Below are 13,684 nucleotides of genomic sequence, written 5' to 3'. Positions count from 1 at the left end.
AATCATATCTATTCATAGCCATTCATGGGGGTGCAGTCGAAGCGGCCGATGCAAGGTGTGCAAGTGCAATTGCAATGCCTTGTTCAGTACTCGGAATTAATTTTGCTTAAAGCTATAGTTTAGTTTTTTTTAATAAATATATATAAGCAGCACATGCAGTGGTGCCCATCACCGCTGCAATCAAAGAGAAAAGAAAAGGCGCTTCGCGTCGGTTGGTTAATGTAAGACACGTGACGGTTCCAAATGCCATTCCGATCGATCGATTCCCTAGTACGGTGCATCTCCATTCTGCGCCACGCATTGTCTCCTATCAATTGCACATTGATAGCTAATGCGCGCAAAAAAAAAACAAGAAAAGAATACGCTCGGTTTATCCTTGAGCCCATGAATAAGGGTTTATTTCACTCCGCCACGAGTTTAGTGGGAGCGCCCAACGGTGGCGCCTCGCAGTTCATTTGGTAAAAGGTGCCAGACTTACACGTACCTGATCGTGGCACCCATCCTTGCTGACGTTCAGCAGCAGGCAGTGTGCAGTCCTTATTTATTGTTATTCGCAATCGAGCCCATTTCGCTCATCCATGACCTGCTACGTTCGTTGTGACGGAACAGTGCATTGTCTAGGGCTGGCAGTTTCGATGGCCTCCACACGAACGCACCAACACTCAAGCACTGGAGCATGATCTCTCGTGTAGCTTCCAGGCGTTGTCCCGGTGTTGCTTGCACCATCAGCTGCACCCGAAAGGGAGCCGTATAAAAAGCTGCCCCCTATCAGTGGCATGGTTTAGTCGATGGTGAAGCGCTTGATAGTGTGGAAAATTGCCCGTAGTTTTATTCCCGTAACCACAGCTGCCTGTGTCCACCGGTGGGACACATCGCTAGCAGAAGGTGCGCGAACAGATCGGGAAGAAGTGACGCTGTAAGAGAAAACAAGTGCTAGCTAAACGCCACAGCAAGGACCCACGCCGGTGGCTGCTGGTCCATCTTTTGGTGAGCGTGAAAAGTGCGATTTTATAAAGCGAATCTAAGCCCAAGGTGACGAGCGAGAGAGAGAGAGGCTTCGAAAAGGATCGTAGAATGGCCGGTGGATCTTGTTTACAAATACGCTTCCACAAACGATTGTTTACTGTTTGGTCGTTGGTGACAGTGGCGCCCTCTGTTAGTGGGAGCCGGAGCTACGCGATCGATTTGTGTTGTTTCGCGCACGGGTAGAGCCAACGATCACGTTGCCCTTTATCAGCTAGGTTCGATCGTTTGCGGGCAGCCAATGTTTACCGTAACATTTAGGAGCAAAAGCAACCTTTACGAGAATGTGACTGGCGAGATGAGCCTCAAATGGGGAGCGGTTGCTGATAGGCAACCATCTACTAGCAAGCGGGGCAGTGTGACCGTGGAGGGGGAAGCATAAATAGTTTTCACGCGCCAGCGTAGTAAAATAATGATTGCACTGATTACGGAACGCCGAGACTGAGTTGAAATCCCCACTCTGAAGCTCTTTTTGGACACGTACTCGATATTGCACAGCAGCGCATGCAGAAATGTCATTCCAGCTGCAGCGGCGTTGTAATTGTTGCGAGGAAAACCTCGACCGGGACACGTTAGACTTGCGCTAGAAGCAAGCAACAGATGAGCTACATCCGTTCGTTCTCACGAGCAAATCTCGTCGCCTAATAATTACGATTCCGCTGGTTAGCGCCATCGATGTGACGGGCGACGCTAGTCTGCGGGGATTTGGGTCGGATTAAAAATGGTGTCAAGATTGACCTCTCCACCATTGATAACATGCTGCCGCGTGTTCTTGATTGTGTGGTGGCCCAAATTTGCCCTAGAGCATAATTCGACACACTCGTTGTTTTTATTCCCGACACTAGACGAAGTTCCCTTACGAGTAGCGAGCCCGGAAATGAATGTGAACTTGATGTCTAATTTAAGCTCGCGCAATTTGCCCTGGTAGTACCATTTTTGGGGTATTTTTTTTCTTCTTTAGTCCAATCAGCCGCTGCCTTATCGTAGGAAAGGATGATCTTTTGCTTTAAGAGATAGCAATGGTTGGTGTATTTTATGACCGAGCGTCACTAGGCCCCGTGGTCCTGTTTGGCGATGCTGTTGATAATTAAATAATACGGCACGCTTCACACAAAACCAGTACCAACAGGCCCGCGCCAGCCGAAGCCTTGCATTATCCCTCGAATGGCGCGCTTCGTCTTCCGTCACCCTTCCTTTCGGAGCCTGCGGCCCTCACTAGCGGCACATTTCAATGTCAATGACAGTACATTTTTGTGATTTTTCAAATCGCCAAACGAGCCGGAAACCCGAGGGATGCCCCGACATCCTGGCCCGAGCTGCCAGGACGGAATTAGAGCAAGCGCCACATGGACGCTGCACACTCCTTTAAGCGGCTGGCTGTTCGCAAGTGGGAAGAAGAGGCAAGCGCAATGATAATGGTGGTACGGCTTGTCACCGAAGGCGCTGTTGCGTTGGTGTATGTGGGATTGATCCTTTCGGTGTCCTGCTGCCTGGTTGCTGGCTGTACAAGCAACCAGTGCTTAGTCTCGTCCGTTTGCCACAGCTGTGATAGCGTCGTACGATCTTAGGCGTGCATTCGCCGATAGTTACTAATAAAAAAACTGCAGGCTGGCCATTTCACGCTTTCCGATGCTCTGTTAGCAACCCTTCTTTAGGGGTTTGGAACGAAGAATAAAATCATCCCAGCCGCTTAAATCGATCACGCCGCTGGTCAGGATTCAATTCCGGCTGTTTCACACCATCCGGACGGGGGTTCGGTTTCCAAAATTGACCAGGATTTTTTCTCCCCACCGAGTCGCGGGTGTGCGTGTCCGTAGTGTACGTTTTCCGAAAGTTTGAGTGGCGTTTGAGTGTGCATGTGCCCGTCGTTGTGTTCGATGTTGGAAACACAAGTGCTCTGCGGCAAGCTGGCGGTGGAAAATTTCACCCCAACGGACAAGAGGAAAATGCCGGTTGCACCCGACCGGACGGCGGCTGTTCCGGTTGCAGCGTTGGGTGAACTGGCCGGCGATGGATCCCGGCTGCCGATGGCAACGGTCGGAATGGTGTGTGTTTGTCTTCCGGTTGGTTTATGACACAAATTATGCTTTTGCCAATTTTTCCTTCCTGCTCGACGGCGCACAGCAATGTGATCTTCACGGGCTCTACCCAAGATAGGCTCAAGTGGTGACGCACGATCAAACAGGGGTGTAGAAACAGCTCCAAGGCTCTCCTTCAAGGGACAATGGGATATAAGAAAATAGGGAAAATAAGTAAGCGGAATAAGCATATCGATCATACACTGCATTGCAATTCGCGCCTAGCAGCCCTTGATTAAGCACACCCGAGTTGACATATTGTGTGCGAAATGCTCATCACTATGGGATGTCCTTACGTTGAGTTGCCGCTAGTGGTCACACATCAGCTGTCTTCTCAATCGCGGAAAAGCCGCGGATGTCAGCCAACAAACCAAGATGGAGATGTTGCGCTATGCCATGGCCCTTGAAGCAGTCGTATCAAATCGGGGCCAGGACTCGCTTCAACGGTGGCAGGGGCAATGACGTTGATAACGTATGTCCGCATTCAGCATCCCACAGCCACAAATGAAGTGTGTGTGTGTGTGTGTGTGTGTGTGTGTGTGTGCATGGAATTGGGCGGTGGGTGGTGTACTGACATTTTCCGCGCCTCATTCCATCGGAATCATCCCGATGTGATGCCGGACATACGGACCTCATTCCTTGCGCAATGCCAAACAAACGCGATTGCGGCTTCCCTGTCTGGTTTAGTCCCGCATCCGTCCCCGGTCCCCGGGGGTGGGACACAAACACCAGCATCAAGGGCTGCTGGTGGCGTACGGTAAGATGAACGGCAGATTCGCTGCCGACTGCGCGAACTTATCGGCCACATGCACACACAAGCGCACACAGGAACCTCTCGCTCGTCCCTCTGGGGGGCTGCTGATTGTGGTGCCACAAGTGGCCAGAGCTGGTCAGCTCTTCCGTGCGCGCATACACGACCATCCGGAGCTCCGGAGTGGCAACGTTAACGAGAGTTTGTTTTTTGGTTGTTTATTTTGCTTTTCTTCCGCCATTTTGTTGTATCGATTGCGCCGATAGGGTGATCCTTTTCCCGGGGCAGGAAATTGGCCACCATACGCCAGGTGTGAGTTCGTGGTAACGCCGAATCTAAAGCGAAGCAGTCACCCAAGCAGTCAGTAACATCCAGGATCAGTGCACACAAAACGGCCGCAAAATGGTGAAGATTTTAATGCGCGCCGACACGCACGTGTCGTTCGTCGTGCCCATCGAGGAACCGGTCGCCAAGTGCACCTTATCGCAGGTTCAAACCAATCTTTTACCTTACAAACGCACGCGCAACTTTAACACACTCATCCTGCAACCATCATTCTCTCGTTCTCTATAACAAAAACGCAACGTGTTCATCCTCACTGGAACGAGGATCCTTCATGCGAGGGATTGCGCGTCTCCACACATTGTCCGTCACCATTTTGTATGCATAGCTCGAGCATAATGTTCACCAGCATCAGGGTCGCCATGCCCAACAGATCATAGTACAATTCCCTCGCAGGATCAGCAGCACGATCCGAGCACGTGTGCCTCTTTCCGGCGTACTGACACGGTTCTTCTTTGATTTTTGAAGGTTCTCGCTGCCCTTTCGGTGTCGCTCGGATCCATGGTTGTTGGGTTCTCATCCGCCTATACCTCACCGGCGTTGGTGTCAATGCAGGATCGCAATATTACATCGTTCGAGGTGACGGAACAGTCGGTAAGTGATCAGTCGCTCGCTTGGATTTTTACAGCAAAAACTCCCAACATCCGCACGCGTATCGCCGTGTTGATCAAATCGAGCGCGCGTCTCGTATCACGCTTGATGTGCTCAGCTCGTTACCCGTGAATTAATCCGATAATGGAGTGCCTTGGTTGGCCTTTTGAGAAAGAAACAGTCAACACAGCATGCGCGATTGTTTGGGTGGCAGAAGGCAAATAGAAGAAATTAAATAAAAATCTGCGGCTGATTAGCAGCTCATTAAAAATCACCACGATAGAAAAACAATCAATAAAATCTGTTGATTATTACTGTGCATTCGCTGCGATCGAAGCACTGATAGGAGCTTGGGACGTAATATTGTGCAAGGGACGTTTCCATTTTCAATCAATTTACTCTCCCGGTGCAGTACCAAGCTTGGGCGCAATTTTTATGTATTTATTTTCAATTCCACAATGAAAGCTTTCGCTCTAGAAAAGCTGAGTTATTTTTGGTACGCTCTTACTGATCGGGTTGCGAATTATTTTGTCTGCTTTCTTCGTTTTTTTCTTCGATGGAGGAACGAAAACAAAACATTTCCATTCCCCGGCGGGTATTTCCATCCCGGGTATTACGACTGGCTCCTGCTCATTTTGCCAATCGGAAAAGCCCACGCGTCACAACCCCAAAGGGCCTCCCCATCGGTCGGGGAAATGGGATGAAGCTTTTCGGGTGGATTCACGTCATTGCACAAACGCGCGCATTGTTCAAGGTTAAAGTGTTATTCGTCATCGTCGCGCTAATCGAACGCCTTTCGTCGCCTTTTTTTCGCCAAATTCCAGGGTTCGTGGGTCGGTGGTATTATGCCGCTGGCGGGTCTGGCTGGCGGTATCCTCGGTGGACCGATGATTGAGTATCTTGGCCGGAAGAACACCATCCTGGCGACGGCGACACCCTTCATCATCTCCTGGCTTCTGATCGCTTGTGCCACGCACGTGTCCATGGTGCTTGTCGGTAAGTGTCGTCGGATCGGTTCTTCTGCAAAAAAGGACACTTTTAGGGACTCTAATCCGGTGGTCATTTTCCTTTTCTCAGGTCGTGCTCTGTCCGGTTTGTGTGTTGGCATTGCGTCACTCTCGCTACCGGTTTATCTCGGGGAAACGGTCCAACCGGAAGTGCGCGGTACACTCGGGTTACTTCCGACCGCGTTCGGTAACATCGGCATCCTGCTTTGCTTCGTCGCCGGCAAGTACTTGGACTGGTCCGGACTGGCATTCCTAGGAGCCACTCTGCCCGTGCCATTCCTCATTCTTATGTTCCTAATCCCGGAAACGCCCCGGTGGTACGTGTCACGGAACCACGAAGATCGTGCCCGCAAAGCCCTGCAGTGGCTGCGCGGTCGCAAGGCTGATGTCGAGCCGGAACTCAAGGGCATCTCAAAGTCACACCAGGAAGCGGAACGACACGCGTCCAAGAGCGCCATGTTGGATCTGCTGAAAAAGTCCAACCTAAAGCCGCTGCTGATCTCGCTCGGGTTGATGTTCTTCCAGCAGCTGTCCGGTATCAATGCGGTTATCTTCTACACGGTGCAGATCTTCCAGAGTGCCGGTTCGACGATCGATGAGAAGCTGTGCACGATCATCGTCGGTGTGGTCAACTTCATTGCGACCTTTATCGCGACCATGCTGATCGATCGGCTCGGGCGTAAGATCTTGCTGTACATCTCGGACGTGGCGATGATCATCACGCTCATGACGCTCGGTGGGTTCTTCTACATGAAGAACAACGGCAGCGATGTGTCTGAGATCGGATGGCTTCCGTTGGCCGCGTTTGTCGTGTTTGTGGTTGGTTTCTCGCTTGGATTCGGTCCCATCCCGTGGCTGATGATGGGTGAGATCCTGCCCGGCAAGATCCGTGGTTCAGCCGCATCCGTCGCGACCGCGTTCAACTGGAGCTGCACGTTCGTGGTCACGAAGACGTTCTCTGACATTACCGGTAAGCAGATCCACGGATGTCGACTTCGTCGGTGGTTCTAAACTCGTTCCTTTATTCCACAGCTTCCCTCGGCAATCACGGCGCATTCTGGTTGTTCGGTTCGATTTGCGTCGTTGGTCTGTTTTTCGTCATCGTGTACGTCCCGGAAACGCAGGGCAAGTCCCTTGAAGACATCGAGCGAAAGATGATGGGTCGCGTGAGGCGTATGAGCTCGGTGGCCAATATTAAGCCGCTGTCGTTCAACATGTAAGACGTCCCGGTTGTCGACCGCAAAGGATACGCCAGCAGTGTACAAATATCCCGCACTACACCCAGCCGGTTGCGGCTGGTCGTGAGCTGGACGGGTGTGGAAGCCAACAGCAGCAGAAGCAGAAGCAGCACAAGCACTAGAATGTGATATGATCCAATAGATTGTTTTGCCGGCAGGCAGGATGTACTCGATTTCGTTAGTAGGTCTTAGTAAGCAACCCATTATCCACCTCTTTTTCGGTAGGCGTCCCTTTTTATTTCGGCTCTCTTTAAGCCTTCCGTGCGCGTTGAGCTTTGCATACCCTACCCCAAAATTGATTCCAAATTCTCGACATATTAACCTGTAACGGGCAAAACGCGCCATTTCCCAATCCAAACTGACAGACCGGAAGCCTCAGTAAGCTTCCTTTAGTCTCCACTGGGGACGCTGTGCAGTGCCAGTGCACGAGTTGACCGGAGTCAATCCATCATTCAGTGATTAGTCTAATAGTTGAGAGAGTTTAGTTTACTTTTTCAGAGCAGTGATTCCCGAGCAAGGCGGCCCGCAAGAGCCGCATCGTTTTCGTGCGTTCCGTTTTATCATTGCGCGGAGTGTAGGAGGAATACTTTTACGGTAGGCTTAGGTTTAGATTTGCAAGATCGCCTCACATGAGCAGATTAAATAGGAGTTGATCCTAGGTTAGAAGTGCGGCTTTTCGAGGCAACTCGGAAAGACCACAGCATGAGGCACATGTAGAGTGGGTTTATCTTTCGTTCGTTTGTTTTAGCGCTAATTGGTTTAGTTGAAGAATATTTCTTTTCCTTTGCAGTAGAATTGTTAGAAGATCCGGCGGACGAGTGCGGCATGGTTCGATTTTCAAGAGCCGGGAATAAGCCCCGGGAATGTACATAGGGTATACGAGACAAACAATCAATAGCACACTGGAAACAAAAAACAATCAAATTATGAGATCCCATAGCAACCCTCTTTTGGTTGCTGCAGCGTAACATGACACGCACGATTGGCACGAAAGCAGAAGTAAGCCACGAGAAAATGCTCTCGTACGATTGGTAGGCTTTTCCAATCGCGAATGGCCTTATGAATCTCGCCATCCTCGTCAAAGGGGATGCTGCGAAAAAAAGGTTCCTCAAAAACGCGGCGATAGTAATATTTAGCGAATTGACTCATAAGCCGACAAAACGTTGGTGGCTTTCAGTGTCCAGCGAGTTATAGATGTTTTCCACGACAGCAAAACAAACGACATCACACACCAGAATCGCTTCAGAAGAAGTTTTTGTTTCTTACGCTATTTTTAGACATATGAATATCAAAAGAAGAATACACCTCGTATTTTTGTAATTGAACTGCACAAGAGGATTATAATAATATAACAATAAATAAAAGAAAATATTTATCATGATGTGTGCCTATCGAATGGACTTGATTATAAATGCGCAATGCTGCTACAAAACTTCTGGTGGCTTTATAGCGAAAATTGGAAGAATATTACTCATAGCACCAGAAATTTCGGATAGTATAAATGCCGTTTTCGGCAGTGTTTTAAATTTTACTATCTTATAGCTTTCCACAATCTAGGAATACAAATAGGTGGTCTTCTATAGCTCAGTAGTTTTCCATAATCTGGAAAAATAAATATGAGGACTTACCCATGACCTGCACCCGGCAAATTGCACAAGTGTCACACTCCACGTCCCAGCTCCACATCGCTACCGCGTTCCACTTTTTCAGCGTGAACATTTTGTCCGGTTTAACGTCGTCGAACTTATCGCAAGAGTTTTCATTTTCATCCGCCATCATTGCCTCACACTTTTGATCCACTTTTTATTAACAAACAACAAATTAACAGAGTAACGGGCACGGCACAGTTGCACTTGATTTCACGTAACCAGAAAACTGGTAATGGTTTTTCACTGTTAACTTCAACTATCTGAAAGGATACAGTAAGGATTGAGAATCTTACTTTGTGTTGGTTTGTTCTATGGAAATTTCTGATGCAATTAATTCGCGACAATGAATATCACATATTTTAACCTAGGTTCAGCTTCCAATCAATTTCAACGTGCATGCGTATATGCGTGTATATTTTACATCTCACTATAGACATCTTTTCAGACGATTTCTTTGGATAATTTACAGAGTTAATTAAAATCAATGATTTATATTTTGCATGTAATTCATACTTACTAACTTAAGTGATTACGCTTAAGTGGACTGCAAACTGGTATTGAGGAATGTTTTGTAAACAAACATGAGTTTAGTTTGACATTTAAATTTCTTCTGCCCGGTCTGCACACTACGTTTATTACATACAGTTCGAAAGCTCAACGCTTCGTTTAAAAAATGAAGGCAAGTTCTATTTATATGCTAAAAATACGCAAATTTTTACCTCAATTTAAGTTAAATAATGGCAGATAATTGTTTTAATTCATTTTTGCTGCAATTATACAATGCTTACAAGGCCTGGATGCTCGTCGTTGCGAATTTTGAAGCGTTTATTTTTAAGCGTTTCAAAATAATTTGTACAGCGGCACGCCAAGCGGCAGTCATTTAAGCATCGGTTAAGATAACCTGAGATCGTTGTTCGATCAAAATGGTTGTCGTCGATAGGCACCTTAACCAGCACCAGTCGAGGTAGCCTCCTGAGAATCCTGCGACCCTTTGACTTGCGCTGGTCGCCGGGGCCCGATTTGAAGCTGCGATTTGCGTGCAAGCTCATTGGTTGCATGCAGCGTATCGCATGCAACACTTGCATGCAATAGGGCGCAGGAAAATGGAAAATTAAACGATATTGCACGATTCAAATTGAATTTTCTTTCCAAATATAATAAAACGCATGTTATTCAATGTTCTAAATTCAAATTATATTTAAACGCTCTTTTCGACGTCAATTAATAAAATATAACAGTACAGTTATAAAAAAGGATCTTATGCCTAGCTTGCTCCTTCCGTCACGCATTGTTCCCAAGGCAACACTGTGTCTTGCATGGTTTTTTCTCGGTCAAATTTTCCTTCCAGTCGCATCTAGTTCTTCCTGATGCTTTACGCTTTTTTTGCTTTGTTTTCACGCCTTCTAATGTTCCCTTCGCTTACAGTTAAAACACTAATTACGATCTCAACTACCGCCTAGTACTTAGTAGCTAGTTTGTAAAAAAAGAAAAACACATAATAAAATACGGAATAATAATGACGGAAATCACATACGACCACTGAAACGCGCATCAGTATGTGCATTCCTGGCGGGTGGGGAAGGACGACATATGACATTGAGACGGAACGAGGATCTTTCCCACGAAAGGGACGAGGATCATCCGTTCGCGCGCTCACTCATGGCAAAATGAACGATGAAAATGGGGAATGGCAATCCGAAGGACGGTAATTAAAAACAAAAAAGGTCCTTACAATAATACTTGAACGCTTAGAACGCTAGCTTGGAATGTCGGCTGGAAAGCATTTCGTTTGCTCGCTTGCAGGTGTTGCATTGTAAAATGTTAAACAGTTGGAAAAGTATGCACGAATCCGAAAGGATTACACTACAAGAAACGCAGGATGCAATACAAAATGCTCGTCTGTTAAGGAAAGTATGGTTGGGGGATTTAATGTTAGACGCTAAACGTCTACTTAGCACTAAAACCTATCTCTCTCTCTCTCTCTCTCTCTCTCTCTCTATCTCTTGAGCGTGTGCTTTCTCTCTATCTCTCACTCGCCTTCATTTTCCTCGTGCTTTTCAAGGAGAGAGTGTAATGATCATCATAAAATCGAAAAAGTACAGCGGATACAGAGCGGATAGGTCAGATTTTTAACGGTTAGGTTTGCTAAGCTACACGGAAATGATGGCTAACCTCTCTAACGTCGCACTACTCGATTACCGGTGCACTAGAACCTAATTTATCTTGCTTTAACGTGTTTCCTACGCCGAGGGCTAGAGCCCGAAACCATCCTCTATCTGTTCCAGGCGACCTACTTCAACTGTCCGTCGAAACTATTTTCAGTAAAATTAATATTGCATTTCACGGAAGCGCGTCCGAGCGCCTTCCTATCCTAGGCTACTACGATTAATAAGGTCCTACTAAGCTAGCTTTTCCATTTCGTTTCACCCGCGGGAAATCTTCGCCATTTTTGTGGCTTTGCAGAATTAAAATAAAAAGAGTCCCTACTCGACATCCTGACAAATGCCGACTTTTGGCCACCTCGGGAGAATACCACAGAGCGTGATTTAAACGAAAAGAGATAAATCCCTAAAATACGCTATTGATTATTCGCTGCTATTAATAGTAATGATTTTTTGTGCGCTGTTTTTTTTCCTACAAGTAAACGAAATAATTATATAACAAAAATGCTCACTCCTCGCTCGCTTTCCCCTCGCTACACGTGTGTTATGGCAACTCGATCGATTAGCAAATTGTGGGCTCTAGCTGCAGTGTTTTGTTTCACTTCAGTCCTGCAGATCCAAATGCAGTCCTCTTTCGATGTTAAATGCAGGGCTGCAGGAAGCGGGCACCAACCGGAACCGCTTCGGCCAAAAACAAACAAAAAAAAAGGACACATATCGCCTGGATCGTTCTTTTGTCCTTGCCCACTATCGTCCTTCTCGTAAATATCACATGTTCACATTTCGCGGTTTCCACCTTCCCGGTCCTACCAGGAGTTGCCGTCGGGTGCGTTCGCAAGGATCGCGCAACCTATCGTCCTCGCGCGAGGACCATAGGGCTTGTAGGGACGAAGCGAAAATCGTGTCCAACCCTTTCCACGGTTCGATTCGACGGCACTTGTGCATCGTTTAGAAGATGCAAGTTCGCGCCTCAGGTACTTAACAATTAGATAATAATTGAAATTCACGGCCCGCGCCCGCTGTCGGAAATCAAAATGCCGCTGCATGGCGGGTCCTACTCACTATGCTCCTAGATACATATATATGATTTTTTTAAACCATTTGTTTCATGTTTAACTCCAAAATATGGCAGTTGCATGGTCACACGGATGACGTGTTCGACCGCAGACCGACCTGCCGGTGTGGAATTCCTTTTTCACGCTCACGTCAACCATTACAAATACTGTCATGGATCTGGTGCTGCAAAAGTCGGGACGTGCTGGAGAAGCTCCCGATCCGTGCTGGGAAGCCCAGAGCGAAAGACGCGGTACGTCCCGCCGGTTTCAAGCGCATTGAACCATGGATTGGGCTCGTACGTAACTTCTAAAGTCTATTGTTAATATTGCATGCTTCGTCGCGGTGAAACCGCTTCTCCCACGCCGTGGGAGAAAAAAAAGATAATGAAAGAAAACCTATCGCTACCATGTTTGAGCTTGTCTATGCTGCCTACGCAACGGTGCCTAATTTGTCAACCCTTAAGGTCACCTCAAGGTCAAGGAGCGTTCTCCTGCTCTACTACTGTTGCAAAATCTTCCCCGGTTTATGGCGTGGTGGCCTCTGAGCTTCCTTGTCCTTTTTGAGATCTCATTAAACGAATGGCCTGTACTGGAGGAGGGAAGTCACTAATGTCCCGGTTAGAAGAAAGTACATGAACAGATATATTAAAAAAACAAAAGCAAATCCTATTTCCTACTAACTTTTAAATGCAACGTGCACCGTGTACTCCATTCTCGCAATGCGGCTCCCAGGAGGAGGCACATGCGACGTTGGTAAACGCGTACGAAAACAATAAAAAGGAGGGTTTCAAGTGGAGAAAAAATTTAAAAGGGAGGTACGGACTAAAATGTCCAAAACGCCCCGTAACAGGTCGAACGGTCGAACCGTGGATAGTACTACAGCTCAAAATAAATAATAGACACTCAACGCTAATTCGCTAACTTAAAACGCTACGCTAAACCACTAAACGCATCCTTCGTCTGGTGCTCGCTTTGCCGCGCACATATTGTTCTACACTACTCGGCTGCTATGTACAAAGTTTTCGACACTCGTGAGCTTATGTTAGCTCCCACCCCCATGGAGCATGCCTGCGATGTATGCGCTTGCACTTTGCACCTGTCGGTTTGGGGGGTTTCCGGGGAAAATGCTCCTAAAAACAACGCCTACGGGCATGAAACCTTGGGGTTGTCTTTTTCTTAACATAGTCTCATAAAAACGACATTGTTAAAGTAAAAAAAAAAATAATAAAAAGAAACTACTACGCAAAAACACTTATCTATACGCATGTACTGTTTCGATGTTCGATGAAATTAATAAACATTTTTTAAGAGCAGACAAAAAAAGAGAAGATAAAACGAAACTGCGTACACCGCAGCTGCGTCTGTGACCTAGCTGTGAACGAGAGAGGGCGCGCTGATGGATGTCTAACATGTCTCATCCTTGCTACGAGTTAAAACTTAACGAAAATTCCTTATAAACGTACGCGATCCTGCGCCTTCTCGCGCGGATTGAAGCTCCTGCTGTGGGATCGTGTACGCTGTATGTTATATGCTGTTAGCTGCGTTTGGCACGTCAGTTGACACGGCTTGGCACGGCTTCTGCTGATGATGGCAAGAGTGTTGCATAGGTTGATTTTCCTTTTGTTCCACTTCCACTTTCCCACGCTCACGCACATAGTACTAGCGTGCGATTAGGTGGGGAAAGGGATGTGTAGAGGTGGGGCATGATGGCGCACAATTGTATGGCACTGCGGACGCCTCCCCTGGGGTTGAAATAAGGCGGGAGAGAAGGTGCGAACGGCCCACGGT

At 47.4% G+C, this 13,684-nt stretch overlaps 2 protein-coding genes across 2 annotated transcripts in view; one reads left to right on the top strand and one right to left on the bottom strand.

Annotated features, from left to right (window-relative positions):
• LOC128725513 (RING-box protein 2) overlaps positions 1–8,897 on the bottom strand; it is a 32,588-nt gene extending 23,691 nt beyond the window's left edge. Inside the window, exon 1 of the mRNA XM_053819265.1 lies at positions 8,659–8,897. Within this exon, the coding sequence (XP_053675240.1) occupies positions 8,659–8,809 (151 nt within the window). The 5' untranslated portion in view covers positions 8,810–8,897. The remainder of the gene's footprint in view (positions 1–8,658) is intronic.
• LOC128725512 (facilitated trehalose transporter Tret1) lies at positions 4,255–8,411 on the top strand. The gene is made up of 5 exons (XM_053819264.1): positions 4,255–4,341; positions 4,663–4,788; positions 5,610–5,781; positions 5,863–6,762; positions 6,825–8,411. The coding sequence occupies exons 1-5, from the start codon at positions 4,255–4,257 to the stop codon at positions 7,010–7,012; spliced, it is 1,473 nt and encodes a 490-aa protein (XP_053675239.1). The 3' UTR covers positions 7,013–8,411.
• Positions 8,898–13,684: the final 4,787 nt, after the last annotated feature.

Source organism: Anopheles nili, chromosome 3 (genome assembly GCF_943737925.1).
Source record: "Anopheles nili chromosome 3, idAnoNiliSN_F5_01, whole genome shotgun sequence".
NCBI lineage: Eukaryota > Metazoa > Arthropoda > Insecta > Diptera > Culicidae > Anopheles > Anopheles nili.
The sequence above is the reverse complement of the archived record's forward strand: the minus strand, read 5'-3'. Positions and strand labels throughout refer to the sequence as shown.

What these genes read in the sequence shown, in the direction of transcription:
- LOC128725512 (XM_053819264.1), top strand. Translation starts at nt 4,255, where the DNA reads ATGGTGAAGATTTTAATGCGCGCCGACACGCACGTGTCGTTCGTCGTG. An exon ending in TCGAGGTGACGGAACAGTCG is followed by an intron (nt 4,789 to 5,609) that starts GTAAGTGATCAG and finishes GCCAAATTCCAG; the next exon opens with GGTTCGTGGGTCGGTGGTAT. An exon ending in CGTGTCCATGGTGCTTGTCG is followed by an intron (nt 5,782 to 5,862) that starts GTAAGTGTCGTC and finishes TCCTTTTCTCAG; the next exon opens with GTCGTGCTCTGTCCGGTTTG.